A 21,751-nucleotide genomic window follows, 5' to 3' on the forward strand; every position below is an offset into this window, starting at 1 on the left:
ATTAGTGGCAAAAATCTCGTCAAAACTTAGGAAGAGGAAATCAGTCGGTGCTAGGGAAAATTGAGTTTTTAAAGAAAAGTGTCCAAGTTTATTGCCTAGTTTCTCGCACAGTGTGAAATGTTCGTGTGGTTTTTCTCTAGGATATTTTGGAATATAAAAAGAAACAGAGACCTCAGAAAATTCGGATGCTGGATGGATCCGTGAAAACAGTGATGGTGGACGATTCCAAGACCGTTGGGGAACTCCTGGTTACTATTTGCAGCAGGATAGGTAAGTGCCAGGCTTCTGGATGCTGTTTTTTGTTTGTTTGTTTGGTTTTGGGTTTTTTTTTTGTTTTTTGTTTTAATTAATTAATTAATTTATTGGCTGTGTTGGGTCTTTGTTGCTGCACACGGGCTTTCTCTAGTTGCGGTGAGTGGTGGCTACGCTTCGTTATGGTGCACAAGCTTCTCAGTGTGGTCACTTCTCTTGTTGCAGAGCACAGGCTCTAGGCTCACGGGCTTCAGTAGTTGTGGCACATGGGCTCAATAGTTGTGGTGCACAGGCTTGCTTGCTCCAAGGCATGTGGGATCTTCCCAGACCATGTCCCCTGCATTGGCAGGCAGATTCTTAACCACTGTGCCATGAGGGAAGTGCCCTGCATGTTGTTTTTTGTTTTTAATAACATGCCTCTTCTTTTTTTTCATCCCCTTTGGGTGTCTAGGCCATTTTGAATGTATCATAACACATTGACTTTGGCTCAATCCCAAGAGCGTGTGTTCGTTTTCCTGATTTGCAAACCCACTAACCAGTATTGTAAACATTTGAACTTCTTACTGAGTCACAAGTGAGAGCTTTTATTTCCCTTTCAAAAACAAAAGGAATTTTCATATTGAAAGTAATGTTTTTGAAATCATATAATTCAGTCTCCCGCCCATGGCTGTGATTCTGTATAAGCATCACTGATATCCAGTATCTCCTGAAGACTCATGGGGACAGCCTATACAATTATTAGGCATCCTTTTTCCCTCCTAGTTTCTATTAGTCTCCTCAGAACAGGTCTGTCTCCTTTCTACATGAAGCCTTTTGCATATTTGAAGAAAGTGGCCTTGCCTGTCTCAGTTTTCTCTTCACGTACAGGAATCCCAGGTCCTCCAGACACTGCTTGCTCAACACTGTCTTGCCTTCCTCTGTATGATCTGTACTCCGTCCGTCCATCCTTCCTCCCTCCCTCCCTTCCTCCCTGCGTTTGGTGTTCTTTGTTGCATGTGGGCTTTCTCTATTTGCGGCGAGAGGGGGCTACTCTTTGTTGCTGTGCACAGGCTTTCTCTGGTTGCGGGGAGTGGGGGCCACTCTTTGTTGTGGTGCACGGGCTTCTCAGTGCAGTGTCTTCTCTTGTTGCAGAGCATGGGCTCTAGGTGCCCAGGCTTCTGTAGTTGCAGCACACAGGCTCAGTAGTTGTGGCTTGCAGGCTCTAGAACACAGGCTCAGTACTGTGGCGCACAGGCTTATTTGCTCCATGGCGTGTGAAATCTTCCTGGACCAGGGATCGAACCCGTGTCCCCTGCATTGGCAGGCGGACTCTTAACCACTGCACCACCAGGGAAGTCCTCTACTTTGTTCTTATTACTCAAAAATTAGTCAGGAGCCTTGAACATGACATTTTGAAGGTGGCTTAACTAGCTGAAGACTCTCCTTTGTGGCCAGTTACTTGATTTGTGTACCCTGGGTGACCCTCACCTTCACCTAGGCAAGGCCTTTTTCCATCCTTTGTCCTCAGGGACTCCTTGTAGTATTACAGGCCCCAGGATGAAAGTAGTTGATAGCAATGTAATCACTGATCATTATAACCTAATTGATAATTTTAGGAATTACAAACTATGAAGAATACTCTTTAATCCAAGAAACAATTGAAGAGAAGAAAGAAGAAGGAACTGGTACGCTGAAAAAAGACAGGACGCTATTACGAGACGAGAGGAAGATGGAGAAGTTGAAGGCCAAGCTTCACACGGATGATGACTGTGAGTGTCTGGGAAGGAAGTGGGACGCAGGCACATGGTCACTGAGCCTCACTCCTCTCCCTTCATCTGGATGACCCAGGGCAGGGGTGTTTGTTTGTTCCTTTTTTTATTTCATCTACAAACATGTTGCCCTCTGTCACTAAAAGCTAAGACCCTTAAGGGGAAAAAAAAGTGACAGTAATACCATTTCACATCTCAAACATAATCTCTTAATGTCAAATATACACATCGTGTTCACATTTTCTCCATTGCCTCCTAAAGAAAATTTTTTGTAACAGTTTGTTTGAACTAAGGTCCAAATAAGGTTGGATGATAGGTTGCTTAACTTTTTTAGTCTCAAGGCTTTCCCTCCATCTTTTATTTTTGCCTTGTAATTTTTGAGGGGAAGAAGCCAGATTGTTACTTGTATAGAATGTTCTACACCCTGGATTTTGTTGATTGCATACCTGCGGTGTCATCTAATATGTTCATCTGTCCCTTTTAATTCCTGAGATCTGGAGGCTTGATTGGGGGGCGGGGTGTATTTAAAAATAAAGACTCCTTTATGGTCTTTATTACGAAGTTGAATTTGGTGGTTTCTTTTTTTGTGATGTTAACAGCCATTGGTGACCATTACCTAGATCCATTATTTCCTTAGGGGTTACGAAATAGTAATATAATTCTACCATAGGAAAGTCCTTTTCTACAGCCACAGGGTTAATAATATACAGAAAAGCCAGGGTATATACTCCATGTGTTGCCAAAACCTGTCCTTTGTGCACCTGGCTGCCTGACTCCCCCTGACTCCCCGGACAAGGATCTTATTTCATGCACATTTCACTCAGACCTTCCCAGCTTCTTCTTTCTTGCATTGTTCTTTCTCTCACTGCTGCATTGGGAAGATGTCATCCTTGTCATTATGTTTATTGATCTTCAGTGGGGCTTTCATTTCCTCTGAGCCTTTCTCCATTCTTTCTCTCCCTCTCTCTCTGTCTCTCCCCTCTCTTCCTCTCTCTCTCTTTTTTTTTTTTTCTTTTGCCTCATTTGATTTCCAGTTACATAATCCTTTGCAAGTGAGCCCTTAGTCGACAAATCCTGAGGGTTTTTATACTGTGCAGGGTACTCTCCCGGGTACTGTGGGAGATGAGACCCACCCAACACGTTCCCTGCACTAAAGCTGTGGCTTGCAATAAATACTTGCTCACAGTGTGTGTGTTAAGCCCGGGGAGGAGTGTGGGAATGAGAGCTGTGGAAAGCGTAGAGGAAGGATGCACCCCTGTGCACCCAGGTATCGGGGAAGTGTTTTCTAAATGAGTGAGATTCCAGGTGGGCCTGGGCAGGGTTCTACTCTCCCCTACCCCTCAATGTCCTGCCCTCTCTTTGCCCCGATTACTTTTCATTTTCCTCCTCTTTTCTACTTAATGTCAGAGCTAGTAACTCATTACGCTCAGAGTTTATAAATTATCTCACCTGATCAGACTAAAGACCAGTCTTGACTTAAAAGAATATGCAAACTTGATTGTCTTGGCATAAAGCACTGTTTTCCTTAATTTCCCTCCCCGCCCCCCTCAACGAAGGAGCGTATGATAAGTTCATTGTGGGGCTTTACTAAGGTAGGAATGGCTGCAGACATCTCTCTCATTTGCTTTTGCGTGTGTCATATGGTACATGTGCAATTACTTTGCAAAGTTAAAAAGCTCAGGTCTAATCTAAGAAGTAACTATAACTGAATATCAGCATTCTAGAAATGCACAACTGCATTAAACTGCTGTTTTGGTTAATCCCCTTGAACTGAGAGGAAAAATAGACACAGTTCTTTCATGTCGTCTTGCGTTGCAGTAAATTGGCTGGATCACAGCCGAACATTCAGAGAACAAGGAGTGGATGAAAGTGAAACGTTGCTGCTTAGACGGAAGTTCTTTTACTCTGATCAGAATGTGGACTCGAGAGACCCCGTGCAGCTGAACTTGCTCTATGTTCAGGTACAGTATTGAATACTCAGATGCTGAGGTTGGTGAGCTTTCCAGAAGCTCCGGCAGTGGCTCACTGGGGGGCAGGAGCTGGGCTTCAGCTCTCACCGTGTCTGTGACATGCAGTCTTCAGTTACGTTGGGTTGTGGTGCAGCTTGGTGTCCACCGTGAGCTGCTGGCCATCCAAAGGGAGGGTTTAGTTGGCTTCCCAGTGGGGGTCCTGGTGGCTGCTACTGTCTCTCTCTGCCTGACTTTGCAGCACTTACCTAGCTCGCCACTTCACACACACTACATCTTTCTTTGCTCTCATCTAGAATACAAGGATGGTTATTGGTCAGAAAATCAGTGCTTCTCATTAACTGAGAAATGTTCTCTCAAAAACCTTTTATGTTTTTACCATTAACTAGTTGTTTAAACTCATTCACCTCATCTAAGTTGCAGTTACCCAGTATGTAAGATGTGGGCTTTGCACTAGACAGTCCTGGAGGTTTCTTTTGGCTCAAGGAAAACATCTTCCTCCCTCTCTCACTTCTTTCATTCTTCCCTATCCTCCTTCCCTTTCCTCTCCTTTTATTTATCTACCTATCGCCTCGCAGAAATAATGCGGCGGTGCAGCAAAAGGCAGCCACAGTCTCGCCTGTGTTTATAAATAAAGTTTTATTGGAACCACATCTCATTTGTTTACATATTGCACGTTGGTAAATCCCCTTCTGTATCATGTAATTGTCTATGTATTGTCCGTGGCAGCTCTCACATTCCAACGGCAGAGAGTTCAGTAGTTGTGACAGAGACCACATGGTCCAGAAGGTATAATTTGTTCGGTCTCTGGCCTTTTACAGGGAAAGTTTGCTGAGCCCCGAGTTAGTGGATGGAAGGAGGTCTGGGAGGAAAGAGCTTGGAAGGTCAGGATCCTGGGAGGCATGTATCAGGACAGTAGGAAAATGCTTGTTGGTTTCCGGCTCAGGGCCATAGGTCAGAGTCCATCTGAGAGTGCTCTGGGGGTCATTTAACTAGAGAAAGGAAAGACAGAGAGAAAAGGAATAAATAGCAACACCAGTGAGGGGTCAGGAAATAGGAGGAGGACTTCAGGTGCAGTGCAGTGCGCTCCTGATTCCAGGACTGTGCATTTGCTGATCATCTCCCCAGTGTCTGCAGTCCTGAGTTCTTGTCTGTTCTATTTATCTTGGGATGTGGATTGGGTTGATTTTACGTCTAGATAATTTTTCTGTTAGCGTTATCGTTTTGGGTCATGAAATATGTATTGTATTTCTGTTTCCCGCTCTGTGAATCTGGTCATCATACAAGGATTCCCCTTTGCCTCTGTAGTTTTTATGATCACTTCTACCTCCCTAGGTTACATTCAAGCTTTAGTTTTAATATACCAGGCATCGCTGAAGCCTTCCATCTGTAGGCAATTTGGGGCAAGGACGTGTTTTCTCTTTGCCTTAATTCTGCCGTGCCACGGTCGCCCAGTGTCTTGAGTGCCTCCCTCTAGCTTGGCTGGCACGTTTCCCCGTGTTCCACAGAGCGGGTACGCTGGGATGCGGGGACGTGGCCATGGAGAGAATGTGTTGTTGCCGCCACACTCCTGATGCCTTTTGCTTCCTCTTGCGTTGCAGGCTCGGGATGATATCCTGAACGGCTCCCACCCTGTCTCCTTCGAGAAAGCTTGTGAGTTTGGTGGATTTCAAGCCCAGATTCAATTCGGACCTCATGTGGAGCATAAACACAAGCCCGGATTCTTAGAGTAAATGACCTTTTGTTTTTCTTTTTTCTCCTCTTTTCTTTTCACTATTTATTTTTGAGCCTGCTGTGCAATGTACACACCCTGGTTTCAGTCAATTGTGAGATTGTTAGTTTTTACTCAGTTCAGTATATGATGAAGTTTGCAGACCTTGGGGAAAGCAAGGGGCCTGGAAATTCAGTGTTGGGATGACTGTGAAGATGCCCCACATTCGGGCGCTCTCCTCCGGACCACAGGGTCTGAGGCACCCCTCTAAGCTGTTGTCCAGGGTATCTCTGGAGGTGAGGAACTCACTTCTCCCATCTTCTCCAACCTGTTCTAACATTCCTTCTTCATACAGGGCCAGGTTCTGTCATGTTTAATTTCTTTTTCAGACTCCAATATTAGAACAACAGAGTATGAAAGAGAGAGCTTCGCATTATTTACTATAATCTAATGAAATCTTCATTGCTCTGAAAGTGTGATGTCCGTAATTTAAATACTAGCTCTGCTCTGCCTACCCATCTGGTCTTTGGTTCTCTTTTATATGACGGGGGTGATTTTCTCTGGCTCCATACTGGTGGGTTCAAGAGAAAGCTAACCCTCCAGATTCATCATGGCCCCAATGAATGTGGGCCTTGGGGTGGGGTTTCCTAGAAACGCCTAGCAGGCAAGCCCGGCCAGACAGGGGCTGCTGTTTGTCTCAGGTCATCTTTCCCTCGGTTTTAGTCTGGGCTTCTCCAAGGATTTTGTCTCTTTCTTCCTCTGATAACACTTCTTTCCTTTATCTCTTTTTCCCCACCTTTCCTTTCTCTCTTCTGCTTCCATTTAGATCAGATGAAACATTTGGCTGAGCCAAAAAAGTCACCACAGAAAGTCTTACCCCGGTCAATATCATGCTCTTACCTAGAGTGCAGCTTGTAATGGGGACCTGATAGGAATGCCAGCTGGGGTGGGTGGGCGTCAGCTTTTCTGTAGGATACACCACTGTGAGACACATAGAGTAAGTCATCCATTGCATTGTGTCCGAGTGTATTGAGAGGAGAGAGGCCCTTGACCTCACTTTCACTTTGGTGGAAGGTGGTTGGGACCAGTAAGTGCCCTAAGGTAAAAAGGAAATCTGACTTCTCTCCTGGTGGCAGAGAACGCCTGGCCCACGTGCTCTTGGGTCTAAACTGAATTGTCACTAAAAAAAACTCTACCTTTGGGTTAATGAATCCTGGGGAGCCTTTCTAAAGTGATGCTTTGTCCTACATTATTCTGTGCAGTGACCTTGAGTCTGAGACTGGCTCTGAGCAGGTCCTGTCATTGACTTTGTTATGTGTTCTCCAAATGAGTCATATGGCCAAGTGTTCCTCAGGGCCACTTCTACCCAGTTGGTCTGGCTTCCTTCCTGCAGGAGCCGCGGAAGCTTGCCTTTCTCTGTTCTGACACCCTAGATGCCTTCCAGAAAACCACATGCACACGAGCTTTTACTAGTTTCACCTTGCCGCATTCTAACCTCACAGTTGGTCCCTCAGATACATTTGGTGTCATAAACCTGTGGATTATGGCCATGGAAATTGATAACACCGAGAATAATTAAGCCCTGGAGGGAGGAAACATGTTTTGTTTGCTTCTTTGAGTGACTGATGATGAGAAGGAGAAAATGACAAGGAGATTTATGAACCAAAAATTTTTTTTTGTACTTTTTTTAAAGCTCTTTATTGGAATATAATTGCTTTACACTGTTGTGCCAGTTTTTGCTGTACAACAAAGAGAATCAGCTGTATTTATACATATATCTCCATATCCCCTCCCTCCCGTGACTGCTCCCCACCCTCCCTATCCCAGCCCTCTAAGTCATCACCCATCATCAAGTTGATCTCCCTGTGTTATGCAGCAGCTTCCCACTAGCTATCTATTTTACATTTGTTAGTGTATATATGTCAGTGCTACTCTCTCACTTTGTCCCAGCTTCCCCTCCCCCCCCCACCCCATGTCCTCAAGTCTGTTCTCTACATCTGCATCTTATTCTTGCCCTGCCACTGGGTTCATCAGTACCATTTTTTTAGATTCCATATATATGTGTTAGCATACGGTATTTGTTTTCCTCTTTCTCGTTTACTTCACTGTGTATGACAGACTCTAGGTCCATCCACCTCACTACAAATAACTCAATTTCATTCCTTTTTATGGCTGAGTAATATTCCATTGTGTATATGTGCCACATCTTCTTTATCCATTCATCTGTTGATGGGCATTTAGGTTGCTTCCATGTCCTGGCTCTTGTAAATAGTGCTGCACTGAACATTGTGATACATGTTTCTTTTTGGATTATGGTTTTCTCAGGGTATATGCCCAGTGGTGGGATTGCTGGGTCATGTGGTAGTTCTATTTTTAGTTTTTTTAAAGAAACTCCATACTGTTTTCCATAGTGGCTGTACCGATTTACATTCCAACCAACAGTGCAGGAGAGTTCCCTTTTCTCCACACCCTCTCCAACATTTATTGTTTCTAGATGTTTTGATGATGGCCATTCTGACTGGTGTGAGGTGATACCTCATTGTGGCTTTGACTTGCATTTCTCTAATGATTAGTGATGTTGAGCATCTTTTCATGTATTTGTTAGCCATCTGCATGGCTTCTTTGGAGAAATGTCTATTTAGGTCTTCTGCCCATTTTTGGATTGGGTTATTTGCTATTTTGATATTGAGCTGCGTGAGCTGCTTATATATTTTGGAGATTAATCCTTTGTCAGTTTGAACCAAAATTTTTTAAATAAAATGTTTAGTTTTAGGCTTTTGTAACTGTGAGCCTGTGTGGCCCTGATGAGAAGGTGATCCAAATGTAGCCATTCAATGGGTGCTTAAAATCACACTACCATGCCATTTCATTCATGCCTTTTCTTTAGAGCTTTTGGAAAGGTAATTCCCAGGGCCCCTTTGTGAATTGAGAAAGCAGTATAGTTTATCCTACAGATACAGAAGAAGAAGCAGAGGGAGGAGATGTGGCTTGTTCACAGTTACATAGAACTTTTCTGTAAGTAGCTTCTGACTCCTCACACTGGGATTTACATCATTTACAAACAGATTCCTACTTGGAGGGCGAAGTTGCCCCTTTCACTGGTCTCCCAATGTGCAGCAAGATTAAGAAAGTACTTAAAAACGTGACCACAAGGTTCTTTGGTCTCTTTGCTATGTCACTGGTTGAGCCAGCTACATCACAGTGAATATTGTTATACCACTGACTGCTTGTGTGGGGATTACAAACTGTATGAGAGCGCTGGTATTGCTCTTACACTGTCTCCTGCGATTTATGGGCTATTGAATGCTGCACTCCTACACTCCATTAAAGATGTTCCTTCTCTTAATAATGGGAGGTCGCCAAGGTTAAGTAATTGTGTTCAGTTTTCTGGTTTCTGAGATTATGGTGTGGAGCTTATGCCTCTAGTGGTGTGTGTATCCTTACTCAGATTTCAGATTGGAACAAGCTTATTGGGCCTGATAGCAATTATTTTTTCTTACAGATTTGATTTACTCTTTAATTAGACCAAATCTAGTCTAGGTAATGAGGCATTTTCATTTAATGTAGGTGTTTAGTTGTGTGTATTATTGCACATACACTACAGGTAAAACTTCATAAAGGTGTTCATCTCCTCTTAATTAAAACAGCAAGGTCACACTTCCCTGATTGTATGTTGGATACTCCAAGACTGTTCACCGATAATATGCCTGGGCTGTTTCTGGTGACTGAGGCTGGGCTGTGTCTGCCAGCCTTTGTTTTTCCCCATCTAGCTTTCATATATACTATTGGCTTTAAACAATTCACAGTTTAAAAAAAAAAAAAGTTAGAAGGTTGGACTTGTCACAGAGCCTAGTTGAAGATAAAGCCAGGCAGAGATTTTAGTCACATAAGCTTTTGGGTGAGGCACGCGGAAGTATGTTTAATGACACTATTTCTTTTAATTTTTTGGAAATTTGTTTAGCACTTGTGCTCAAAGCCAGCATACTATGGATCTTTAAAAAAACCTTTACTGAGGAATAATTGAGAATAATTGATAACTACAATTATATATTTTTAAAGTATACAACTTGATGATTTGATATACGTACACATATAGAATGCTTACCAAGATCAAAAGAACACATCCATCACTTCACATAGTTAATTTGTGTGTGTGTGTGTGTGTGTGTGTGTGTGAGAGAGAGAGAGAGAGAGAGGGAGAGGGAGAGGGAGAGAGTTCAAGTGAGAGAATGGGTGGGGGTGAGAATGCTTAACTACTTGGCAACTTTTCAGTACACGATACCATGTTATTAACTACAGTTGCCATGCTGTATGTTGGATTCTCATTCTTATAATTGAAAAATTCATACTCTTTGACCTACATTACTGTATTCACCTCTCCCCTGCCCATTCCTCGAGTTAGTGATACCATATAGTACTGGTCATTCGCTGTCTGGCTTATGTCACTTAGCGTATTGCCCTCCAGGTTCATCTATGTTGTCACAAATGGCAGGATTTCCTTTTTTCTTATGGCAAAATAATATTCCATTGTATATATCTGACATGTATTTTCTTTACCCATTCATCCATCAGAGGATATTTAAGTTGTTTCCATATCTTGGCTATGGTGAATAACAGTGCAGTGAACACGGGTGTGCAGTTATCTCTTCAAGACACTGATTTCAATTTCTTTGAATATACACCAAGAACTTGGGTTGCTAGATTATACGATAGTTACTGTGGACCTTTTTATGAGATTTTTTTTCACCTTTCTTTAGACTCTTTAATTATTTCTGTACTCAGTACCACCTTAATAAAGGTGTTTATTTGGAAAAATGAAAAATCGAGACTAAAAGATTTCAGAGTTTTCAGGGATTTAAGGATTATTTACTGTCCCCCATCTGCTCTATGGATGGGCAAAGTAGGTGCAAAAGAGACAGGGACAGAAATAAGGCACAGAACCAGGGAAGCTGGAAGCCAGGAAACAGCCAGTTCTCCCCAGTCCAATCTGATATGCGTTATGTACATGATGCTTTTCTTCAGGTCATCTCCAAAGAGTCCCAGGGAGGGAGATTTTATCATTTTAAGGGAGCGTGAAGTATAAACAACACAAGCCAGTAATCATATATATTCACTGTGCGCCTCTTTGGTCAGGTAATGCTTGCAGAAAGCATGCCATGTGGTAACTCATTGAGGGCTTCATATGCGTGTTCTGTTGTGCCAGGTATAGGGAAGATACAGGGGGGTATTCTAAATTAATTCTTTGCTGTTTTTGAAGCTACAGTCTATTTGGATATAAGCATATGAAATTGTTATTTTGGAGAGCCAAAACGTGGCTGTAATTTCAACAAGGTCTAACCTTTAACTATACTTTGACTGCAGGATGGTTTGTTTAGGATTCCGAAAGTTGCAGGCTATGGGGACTGCTGTGAATTGTTTCTAGAAATGTGGCAAGAGGGTAATGCAAGAAGCAGTGTTGATGGAGGAATTTGGCAAAATAGAAGGTAAATCTAAAGAATTAGCTCTTAAAACAGCAGCAACAATGAAACCTATTATAATAATGACTAACTTCAGGCCTTTTAAAAACATGGTAGAAAACTTTAAGAAAGGATCAGAGTCAAGATAGGGGTAGGGGATTAAGAGGTACAGACTGTTGATACTATGTATGAAACAAATCAGCTACAAGGATATACTGTACAGCACAGCACAGGGAATATAGCCAGTCTTTTATAATAACTATAAATGGAGTACAGTCTTTCAAAATTGTAAATTAAAAAATTTTAAGGTGTACTCTATTGTGCACTGGAAACTTACATAATTTTGTAAATCAACTATGCTTCAATTTTTTAAAAAGTGATCAGAGTCAAAGGGTTCTATGGACCTTATTGTATCAAAGAATATTAGATATACTGATAAACTTTAGACCTTAAGTCAAATATATGTGATAAAATTTTAGGTAGGTCTAGGTGATGGGTATAGAGTGTTCACTCTGTAATTCTTTTAAACTTTTGTGAGTTTGAGGGTTTTTTCATAATAAAATGTTAGGGAAATATTGGTAGCCTAAAAGAATAGAACTAGGTTGTAGAACTTCCAAACCAGACTGTCTGTGTGTCAGAGAGAGCGGGGTAGTCATAGAGAAGTGATACGAACAAGTTGGCTAGTACAATAGAAGTTGTACGGAATGGGTTATGGAAGTATGGTGAATAGAATGTACAAAATAAGATCTGAGAAATAACTTCTAAATATCTTAGGTATCATAGCAAATATAAGTAAATCAGACTTACTAGTCAATAGACAGAGGTTTTCATATTGGATGAAATTTTTTTAAAAGTTCAGCTCTGTAGTATTTCTATAAGACATGCTTAAAGTTTAAGGACACAGGAACATTTAAAGGCATAAAATGGTGTACCAGGAAACTAGTTAAATCAAAGCTAGAAAAGCCATATCCAGTGTCACAAAAAAATAGACTGTAAGGCAAAGAAAGCGTAAGTAGAGACAAAGAAGGTTGTTATAAAGATGGAAGAACTAATTTGCCAGGGTTATATATGAATTGTGAGCCTGTATGCATCTAACGTTACCTTAAAATATAAAAAGGAAAACACAGTATTATAATGAGAATTTCAGATACACAACTTTAGTGGAATAATTTAACATACCTTCTTCAGGGAGTGATAAGTAGAACAAGATCAAAATAGAAGAAAGAAAATGTTTTAGTCAAGAGAAAGTAATGAAATAGAAATCATAGAGAGAATCAACAAAGCCCAAAGCTGCTTCTTTGAAAAAATTAATAAAATATGTAAATATCTGGTAAGTTTGATCAAGTAAGACAAAAGAAAAAGGCAAAAATAAACATTATTAGTAATGAAAATGGAGGCAGAACCTCAAATAGGGATTTTAAAAATCATAAGAGAATGAAATGAAAACTTGAAGCGAATATATTGAAAATCTAGACAAAAATGGATATTTAGAAAATCTGAATGGATCTATGATCTTGAAAGAAATAGTCTTAGTTTAAAATATACCAATCAAAAAAGTGCAAAACAAAAAAGTAGGCTCAGGTTATTTCAGAGAACAGAAAGAAGAAACAAAAACAAAAACTCCTTGCCTTAATTTGGAGCTAGCAGAATCAAGACAGCAAAATTGTATACAGACCATGTAACACTTTTAAACTCAATATAGATGCCTTCCCTAAAATTCAAAAATTAATAAAGTCCAGCATGACATGTGTTTATACATAACTGCAGGTATAACTGGTTTCTCCGGGAATGCAAAATTCATTGTTCAATAAATAATTTATTACATGTCTTCTACCTGCTAGGCACTAGACATTGGGGGTACAGCAGTGTAAAACACAGACATTCCTGCTCTCATGGAACTTACAGTCTAGTGCAGAGAGGCAGATAATAAATAATAAGTAAATTATACAATAAGGAAAGAAAAAAATGATTTCAGGATTAGGAAAATGAAACTATCATTAGTTGTAGGTGATAGGCTTATCTGCATAGATAATTCACTCACTCTACGAAGAAACCAGTTAAAACTATTAATAGAAAGCAAAGTCTCTGGAAGAAAGATCAATACATAAAAGCAGCTTATCACCACCTAAATACAGACAACCATGGTATTCACCTGCAGGACTGTGAAAAAGAAAAAAAAGTGTGTGTGTGTGAGAGAGAGAGAGAGAAGATATATAGAGGATTCACATAAGTATCCCAATTTCTTAGAAAGCTATAGTAATTAAAACACACTATTATTGATGTAGGATGATGTAAGAGTTCTAAAGGTTGACAAACTTGCCTTAATGGAAATTAAAATATTAGACAAACGACATTACCAAATGAAGAGTGAGGCCCCAGACTGAAAGAAGTTAACATATTTGCAGTGCATACTACCAAGAACAAATTAATATCCAGAAAATGTGAAAAAGGAAATAGGACCTTCTCAGCAAAAAAGATCAAGATAACACATAGGCACCTGAGGGAAGAGGAAATTCAACTGACTTGCAAAGACAGGGAAAAATATTCAATCCAGAATGCAAAATCAATAAGGGTGTAGCGTTTCATGTCTCTCAGATGGTCACAGATTTGAATATATGAAGACACCAAAGTACTTTACAGAGGAAACAAGACATTTTAGAAGATGAATCTGTTGAATTTAGAAATACAAAAAGAAACAGAATATATTATGTATAGACACAAGAAGATGGAGGAACATAGTAAAATATGCATGGAAATTACCTGCAGGAAAATGACTGCCATTAGGGAGAGAGAGAGAAGGATGGTGTGGGACTTCAGCTAAATCTGCAATTTGTTCTTTAAAAACAGAAAGAGAGGTAGCAATCATAAAGGAACTATGACCACATGGTAACATGTATTTATCCTTGATGATAGGTATATAAATTGAGGTATATGCTTTTCTGTATGTTTCAAATATTTTTGCAATTAACATGTCTTTAACAAAGACAGTTGCAGTAGTCTGTGTGTGAGGCGATAAAAGCTTGTAATCACTGAGGTTGGATATATACCACGTGGTAAAGGCAAAACTAATAGGCCTTGGAGGTCAGACAGAAAGATTCCGTGACTCTGTATGTCACAGGGAGAAACGGCCCAGTGGTTGGGCGCAGGCCGGCAGGGAGGTAGCGGGCGGGGGAAGCCTCCCTGCTCCTTGATTGCCGCAGCCCCCTTGTCCTGTTGGCGTGTTCCTCAAAAGTCATTGGTTTTTTTTTTCTTCACTGAGAAAACACAGCAACCCAGGGTATGAATCTCTGAGGGAGAATTTAGAGTGGACTTGGAAATTTTCCCCCACAAACTCAAGATAATTCTCCTGTCAACAAGCAAAGCTTTTGACACAGTAGGAAGCCTTAAGTCCGTTTTTCTCTTGGCATCTGTTCAAACACATATTCCTCCTTTGGCGCTGGTCTTCTGTGCGCTTTTGTCAGAATCATTTGGCTGTAGATTCTGTTTTCAAACTAACAGGGAAGCAAGAGTTTCAGCTTTTGTGTCTCCCCAACTCCGTCTTACCTCCAGTTCCTCACCACTGCCCACGCGCTAGCTTCTCTACTTGACTTCTGCCCCGTGCTCCTGACAGCCTGGAATGCACCCATCAGTTTGGGGCGGTGATGACCCCTCAGTGGTGCCTTCACTCTTTCCTCCTAGCAGCAGCCTCCTAAGGTTGGTGTCTCCCTCCGTAACTGCTTTCAGACTCCAGAACTTTCAAACCAGGAACCTCTGAATGTATCTAGCCCTGAGCCATCGCGTGAGCCTCTGGGGGATTCCCCGTCCTTACGCTAAAGGATGTTGGGATGGATTCAGGAGCACAGAACTGCCTTGTGACTGAGATAGGCTCTCAAACCCTTTCCTTTGCTTTCCCCACGCTGTCTTCATTCTCTAGTTCTTCTTGCCACTGTAACTATTTTCCAACTCAACCAGAGCTTTCTTGCACCTGTGTCATCACCTCAGTTAACCAGAACTTGACCAATACTCTAAGTCACAGACATTTTCACCTTTGAGTCTGGATTTAAATCCAGTGTATCCGACTCCATTATTTGAGCTTTCAGCCCACTGAGCCAGTGGTTCTCCACCTTTAGCATATGTCAGGCTCATCCAAAGGGTTGTTAAAACGCACTGCTGAGCCTTACCTCCAGAGCCTCTTATTCAGCAGGTTTGGGGCAAAGGCTCAAAATTGGCACTTCTTACATGTTTCCAGATGGTACTGATGCTGCTGGTCCTGCGATTGCACTTTGAGAATTTTATGTGATACCAAATCTGAGATGTTATTGTTGGTCATTTGGTGATTCAGCATAAAGGTTGGGCTCAGGAAACCTGGGTGCCCCAGTGTCCTTTGGGTGACACCGTCACTACTGCACCTCCGGTACCTTCCTTTCTCTTTATTGCCCCACTGCGTGCTAGACACTTCACTGCTTCGTTTGTGTGTTTGTATAGATGCTCTCATTCCCTGGGAATGAGGGGACAGTCGTTGTTTTCAGTTCATGTGAGCAGTAATGCTCCTAGGTGAGGAATCCTGTCTCCTTTTCAGGTGAGATAAGACCAGCTCAGAGAGCTGGTGAGTTGCCTGTGGTCGTGCAGTTACTAGGTGACAGTTCTGGGACAGATGAGAAGTAGTTAACATTTCCCCAAATCATGGCTTCCTCCCAGGTACTTACATACTTATGTTGAGACCAGAGAACATCTTCAGAACGCCTCTTTTGGAATTGCTTGTAGAAGCAGCTTACATTTTATGTAAGAAAATGAAGTTTTAAGTGAATGGCTAGGTTGGAATCCAGACCCCTCTCCCCCTTTCCCTTATTCTGTGGTTCTGGGCATTTCTAAAAAATTGACTGCCACCACTATGGTCATTGCTCCCCTTATCTGATTGTTTCTGCTGTTTTATTCCTCTCTTTGAATGTTCTCAAATACTGATCACGTTGTATGGCTTTTGACTAAAGGGTAACTTGGAGAGACCAGGGTGCTGAGTGACTAAGAGCATGGTCTCTGGAGCCCACAGAGGAGGCTTAAGTTGTTGGCTATGATTGTGGGCAACTTACTTAGTATCACTGAGCCTCCCGTTCCATGTATAAAATGGCATATTTTCTTCCAAGGGCTTTTGTCAGAGTTTAAGTAATCTTTTTATGCATGTAAAACACCTGAAACAGTATTTGCCTTTCAATAAACGGCAGCTGTTAGTGGTAGGAAACTGTATCAATGTGGTTTACTATTGCTTAGATAACCCCACACAGTCGTTTAAAGTACAGAAGCTATGATACTTGACCTCTCTGAAACGCTGTATTTTAACTTTCAACTTAGGCTTTCATTTGCCAGTCTCTAGATATAGGACCAAGGTTTTTCTTTGTGTGGGTCACCTGGTTGGGGTTCTACATCATCTCTGTTGTATGAACCACATCATCTACAAGAGAATGTAAAGACAATGATAAAGCAATCTGAGGACAGACTATTTTTTTAAATTTTTATGACTTTTTTCTTTTCAGTATTTTACATTTGTCTTGCTTATATCTAATTTAATAACTTTTGTAAATATTTACCTTTAGGAAGCATTCAGTAGCTCTCTTATGGACTATTTTAACAGTTTATGGGATACTTTATTACATAATTGTGTGATATACAGCCAGCAGTAAGATTGAGGAACAAATACAGGTAAATACAGATGGTGGAAGAAACACAACTGACTCGGCCAGAGTGAAAGTAGAGCTCATAAAAGAAGAGTCTCTTGGCTGCAGATTTAAACCTCCCGTGGACCTTAGAGTGTGAGAACTTTGACAAGTCTGCCATCTTAGTAAAGCAGGGGAGCTGTTATTACTGCACTCAGAAAAGATGATACGTGAAAGGCTGGCAGAGGGGTTGGAGGCTGCCCTTTTAAGGTGGGAATATTTCAGGAGGTCATGGGAGGGACTTTGCTTGGCCAGAGCTTGCTTAATTAGGAGAAAATTTTCCAATCAGGTTTGACCATCTGACCCATTTTCTCAGAGCAGGCTGACAGATTTCACTTGTATTCCTGTCCCAGAGGCTTAGGAGCCTTCCATACTCGGGTCTGGTAATCAAAAAACAACCGAGCTGGAACTGCTGCACTATGTGGGCTGGTGGGCAGTGACAGCAGGCTGCCTGCTCCTTCCAGCTTCCTGCTGACACCATGCATGTGGTCAGTTTACTGGGGAAAAATACACCGCACACGTGCACACACACACACGTACTCATTCACTTCTAATTTGAAGATACCTTAAATTCCCCCGAAATCACCTCTTACAACATCAGGGGTCACACCTCTAGTGCGAGCTTTCTGTACCTACTGAAGAAGATTCGGAGGTTCAGTGCCTACCAAATGGGAGGGTCAGTTTGCAGTCGAGGGCAGCTTGTGGCCACACAGAACTTTCTCACCATAAGTGCCCAACATATTCTCCCCCGGCTTGTGCACTGGATGCCGCCATCTGGTGTTCTTCTAGTAACAGTCATTGTTGTGAGGGGGCTTGGCATGGGGCCCCTTTCTGGATGCTTTTGGCAACCTTTGCCAGGTCTCCTTTGTAGTGATGGCATACGAGCTGCTGTCCAGAGGCTCACAGCAGTGGCCCATCTTGAAGCTTCCTGGTTATCATTTTAAGTGTGCTCCTGGGGGAGCCTGAAACAGCCTTGTGTTCGTTCACCTGCATCTGCTCTTGAACTGGATGGGGGTCCCAGCCTCCCTTCCCCCATCCAACCCCATCCAATCCTGTGACCTCAGCTAAGTCATTTGACCTCTCTGTGACTCAGCTTCCCCTTCCGTGACATTGACGCCTTCCGGTTTTCTCTCAATCAGCCCTTTTTTGTCCCCGAAGTAGCTTGACAATAGTCATAACATCTAAGGTGCTGCTGCCTATATATTTCTTAGGTTCCCTCCTGTGGACTGATGTGGGGTCTCTTGATTAGGCCAGAGTGTTCTGCTGGTGCTCAAACCTAGATCTCTAACATTCGAGAAAATGTACCCAGAATTTTTGTCTGCAGATGTAGTTTGCAGGTTGAAGAGACATCATCATTCAAGTCTTAATGTAACCAGAACCTGGACCTGATTTGCCCCCTTTTTTGGCTGGCGAATTGAGAGCAAATCCAAGATGGCATACCATTTTACCTGTCAATACTTCAATGTGTTTTTCTGACAATTAAATAATTTTTAAATTATTTAAACCCTGCCTAACTGCAAATCCATCCTAATACCAAACAAAATTAGCAGCAATTCTTCAATAACGTCTAATATCCAGTCTGTGTTAAATTTTCCCCCACATTGTATTAAAAATTGCATTTTATACTTAGCTCATATCAGGATCCAAACAAAGCCTATACTGATTGATGTTTTTCTTTTTTAAAGAACATCTTTATTGAGATAGAGTTTGCATAGCATACAATTGACCCATTTAAAGTTTATATTTCAGCGTTTTTATTTTTTTTAGTGTATTCACAAGATTGTGCAACCATTACCACAATCTAATTTTAGAACATATGTGTCCCTTCTAAAGTAAGCTGTGTGTCCATTAACAGTCACTCCCCAGGTTCCCCTCCCTTCCCCAGGTTTTGCCAACCTCTAATCCTATCTGCGTCTATAGATTTGCCTATTCTGGACGTTTCATGAATAGAATCATACAATTTGTGTTCCTTTGTGATGGGCTTCTTTAACTTAGCACAGTGCTTCCATATTGTTGCATGTATCATACATAATGCCTTTTTATTGCCAAATAAAGTTACATTGTATTTCTCAACTACATTTTATTCATCCATTCATCAGTTGATGGACATTTGAGTTGTTTCCACCTTTTGGCTGTTATGAATAACACTCCTGTGAACATTAAATGTTTATGTTGACATACGTTTTTACTTTTCCCAGATATATGCCTAGGAGTAGAATCGCTGTTTAATATTTTGAGGAACTACCAAATTGTTTTCCACAACAGCTGCACCATTTTACATTCCCACCAGCAGTGTGTGAAGGTTCCAATTTCTCCATACCCCTGCCAACACTCCTTATTGTCTGTCTTTTTTATTGTAGCATTCTAATGGGCATGCACTGGTATGATATTGTGGTTTTTCTTTGTCTTTTCTGCACAGCTTCTGGTGTTGAGAATATTTTCACATGCTTTTGACTATTTTTATATCTTTTTTGGAGAAGTGTCTTCTCAGATCCTATGGCCACTTTTATTTTTTAAAAAATCATTAGTTGTAAGAGATTTTTTATATTCTGGATACAAGGGCTTTTCAGATATATAATTTGCATATATTTTCTCCCATTCTGTGGGCCACCTCTTCATTTTTTTAATGATTTCTTTTGCAGTTCAATTTTTAAAATTTTGATGTAGTCCAGTTTATTTATTTATTTTTTCATTTGCTGCATGTGCTTTTAGTATTGTATCTTAAAAGTCTTTGCCTAGCCCAAGGTCATAAAAATTTTCTCCTTTATTTTCTTCTAAAAGTTAAAGATTTAGCTTTTACATTTAGGTCAGTGATCCATTTGGAGTTAATTTTTGTGTCGTGTGAGATAGGAGGTTCAACTTCATTGTTTTGCACGTGGATATCCAGTTGTCTCGGCACCAATTGTTAAAAAGACTATTCTTTTCCCATTGAGGTGTCTTGGCACCCTTATTGAAAATCGGTTGTCTGTAAAGGTAAGGGTTAATTTCTGGATTCTCAATTCTATTCCATTGACCTATATATCTATTCTTATGTCAGTACTACAATCTTTGTTACTGTAGCTTTGCAATAAGTATGTTTCTTAAAACACTGTTCATCTGTTTGTGTGTCATCTTTTTCACCTCCACCAGCAAGCCATTTATGTGTGAAAAACCCGGGTTATTTTTACGTTTACCATGATGGGATTTGGCTCATTGTATCCTGGTAGTGTCACTTACCATGTTCCTATATCTCTCTTTTTTTTAAACTATGCGTTTTTTAAACTATTAGGTTCTTTTTTGTACACTTAAATTTATATCTAGATTCTTAATGAAATTCATCTTCAGTTATATATTTACTTTTGCTCTATTGCCAAGAATACTTCTTAGGTGGTACTGCATACTCCCTGTTGTATCAGTCAGAAGGCATCCGTTGCGTGGTTATCCCACTTTCATTAATGCCAAAATTGTTATAAAGTTCCCCGTTAGCTTGTCGCTTAACAGTTTCAGCAGCCACTCGTGCTCATTTTGATCTATTGACTATTTCATTAAGAGTTGTAAAATGATGAGTTTGGACTTCTATGATTCCTTCTGCATTTATTAGCTTTTCTTTTCCTTTATGAATTTTCAGTATGAGTTGGCACCCTAGCAACAAGGTGATCAATGATTATTTCAAAGGATCTTTATTGAGTTTTATGCATCTGTGTTTTGACCCATTGCAGTGTTCCTTCTTTCTGATGCTCACATGGCCCTCCCATGAAATTAATTACATGATGTCTGGGGTTTGCTTCAAAATAATCCACGCGAGGGCATGTGGGTAGGGGAGTAGATGAGTCATGAGTGGCCATGAGTTATAATTGTTGAAGTTGGGCCCCAGGTTCATTGTTCTCTCTTCTCTTCTTTTGTATGAGGTTTTAAAAATCATCCCATGTTTGGCCATTGGTTATCCCTTGATGTCTGTCCAGCGTCACTTTGATAACTTCTTTGATCCCCAGGCACAAGAAGCCCCAAAACATTTTATACATCTCATGTCCCAGAGCTAGAATCAGTGATTTCTCCAAGGGTCCCAGATTCCTTTCAGTGAGAAATGGTGTTAGAGGACCACCCGGCTGGCACACTGGGGGTGCTCAGTGCCACCCAGGTGCCCTTGCCCTTAGCCTCTGCGGTGGACACAGTAGAAAATTTTTTCAGAAAAAGAAAAATGAATCAGACATTCAGGTCAATATTTGCATTCAAATGAAAGATTGCAGGGCTTTCATTTAACTTCTTTTGCTTTATTTTATGCTAAAAATCTTGATTTCTGACAACTCACATAATTACTCATTTACTTGATCTTAATTGTATAGTGTGTGTATTAGTGTATATATTTAGGGGGAAGAGCAGATATTAGTTTTGAAATGATGATATTAATATTTAACAAGTCTACTATGGTCCATTTTATCTTTAAGATATATCTCACTGGGGATGGTATTGTCAAAAGATTGCTTTTCAAAGTTAGGATGTTGATTTGATACTCTTTTAGGTTCCTTTGTTTCAATTTGCTTTAGATTTTTAGGTGTTGTGTTTTACCCCTCTTTGTGATTTCATTTGGTTCTAAAGTGAAGACTATAGTACAAGGAAAACTCAGAGGTTTAATTTCCATCCTTGTTCCCTTCTGTTTTTTCTTTCTTTCCATGAAGAATCATTTTTATTAGTACTAGATTTATCCTTCTAATGTTTTTAAAGATACATAATAACAGTATAAAATAGAGGATATTTTCCTCCCTTTATCACACAAAGTCTAGCATTCTCTTGTGTGATACACTCTTGGGTGCTTTGCTGTGCCATTTTACAATATATTCTAGACATACTTTCTTCTTGAATATGTTAGTTTGACCCTTTTTATCAGACTGGTTTTATATTTGCGTCCTATTTAAGTGCATTGTGGAATGTGGCTGTCTGTTATTAATTATGC

The 21,751-nt window shown here is 40.8% G+C and overlaps 1 protein-coding gene across 3 annotated transcripts in view; it reads left to right on the forward strand.

Annotated features, from left to right (window-relative positions):
* TLN2 (talin 2) overlaps window positions 1-21,751 on the forward strand; it is a 452,015-nt gene that overhangs the window by 258,734 nt on the left and 171,530 nt on the right. For all 3 annotated transcript variants that reach the window (XM_057722678.1, XM_057722677.1, XM_057722679.1), the window contains 4 exons: window positions 141-270; window positions 1,848-2,000; window positions 3,819-3,961; window positions 5,569-5,696. In XM_057722678.1, the coding sequence (XP_057578661.1) occupies window positions 141-270; window positions 1,848-2,000; window positions 3,819-3,961; window positions 5,569-5,696 (554 nt within the window). The remainder of the gene's footprint in view (window positions 1-140; window positions 271-1,847; window positions 2,001-3,818; window positions 3,962-5,568; window positions 5,697-21,751) is intronic.

The sequence above is a fragment of the Hippopotamus amphibius genome, chromosome 2 (assembly GCF_030028045.1).
Source record: "Hippopotamus amphibius kiboko isolate mHipAmp2 chromosome 2, mHipAmp2.hap2, whole genome shotgun sequence".
Lineage (NCBI taxonomy): Eukaryota > Metazoa > Chordata > Mammalia > Artiodactyla > Hippopotamidae > Hippopotamus > Hippopotamus amphibius.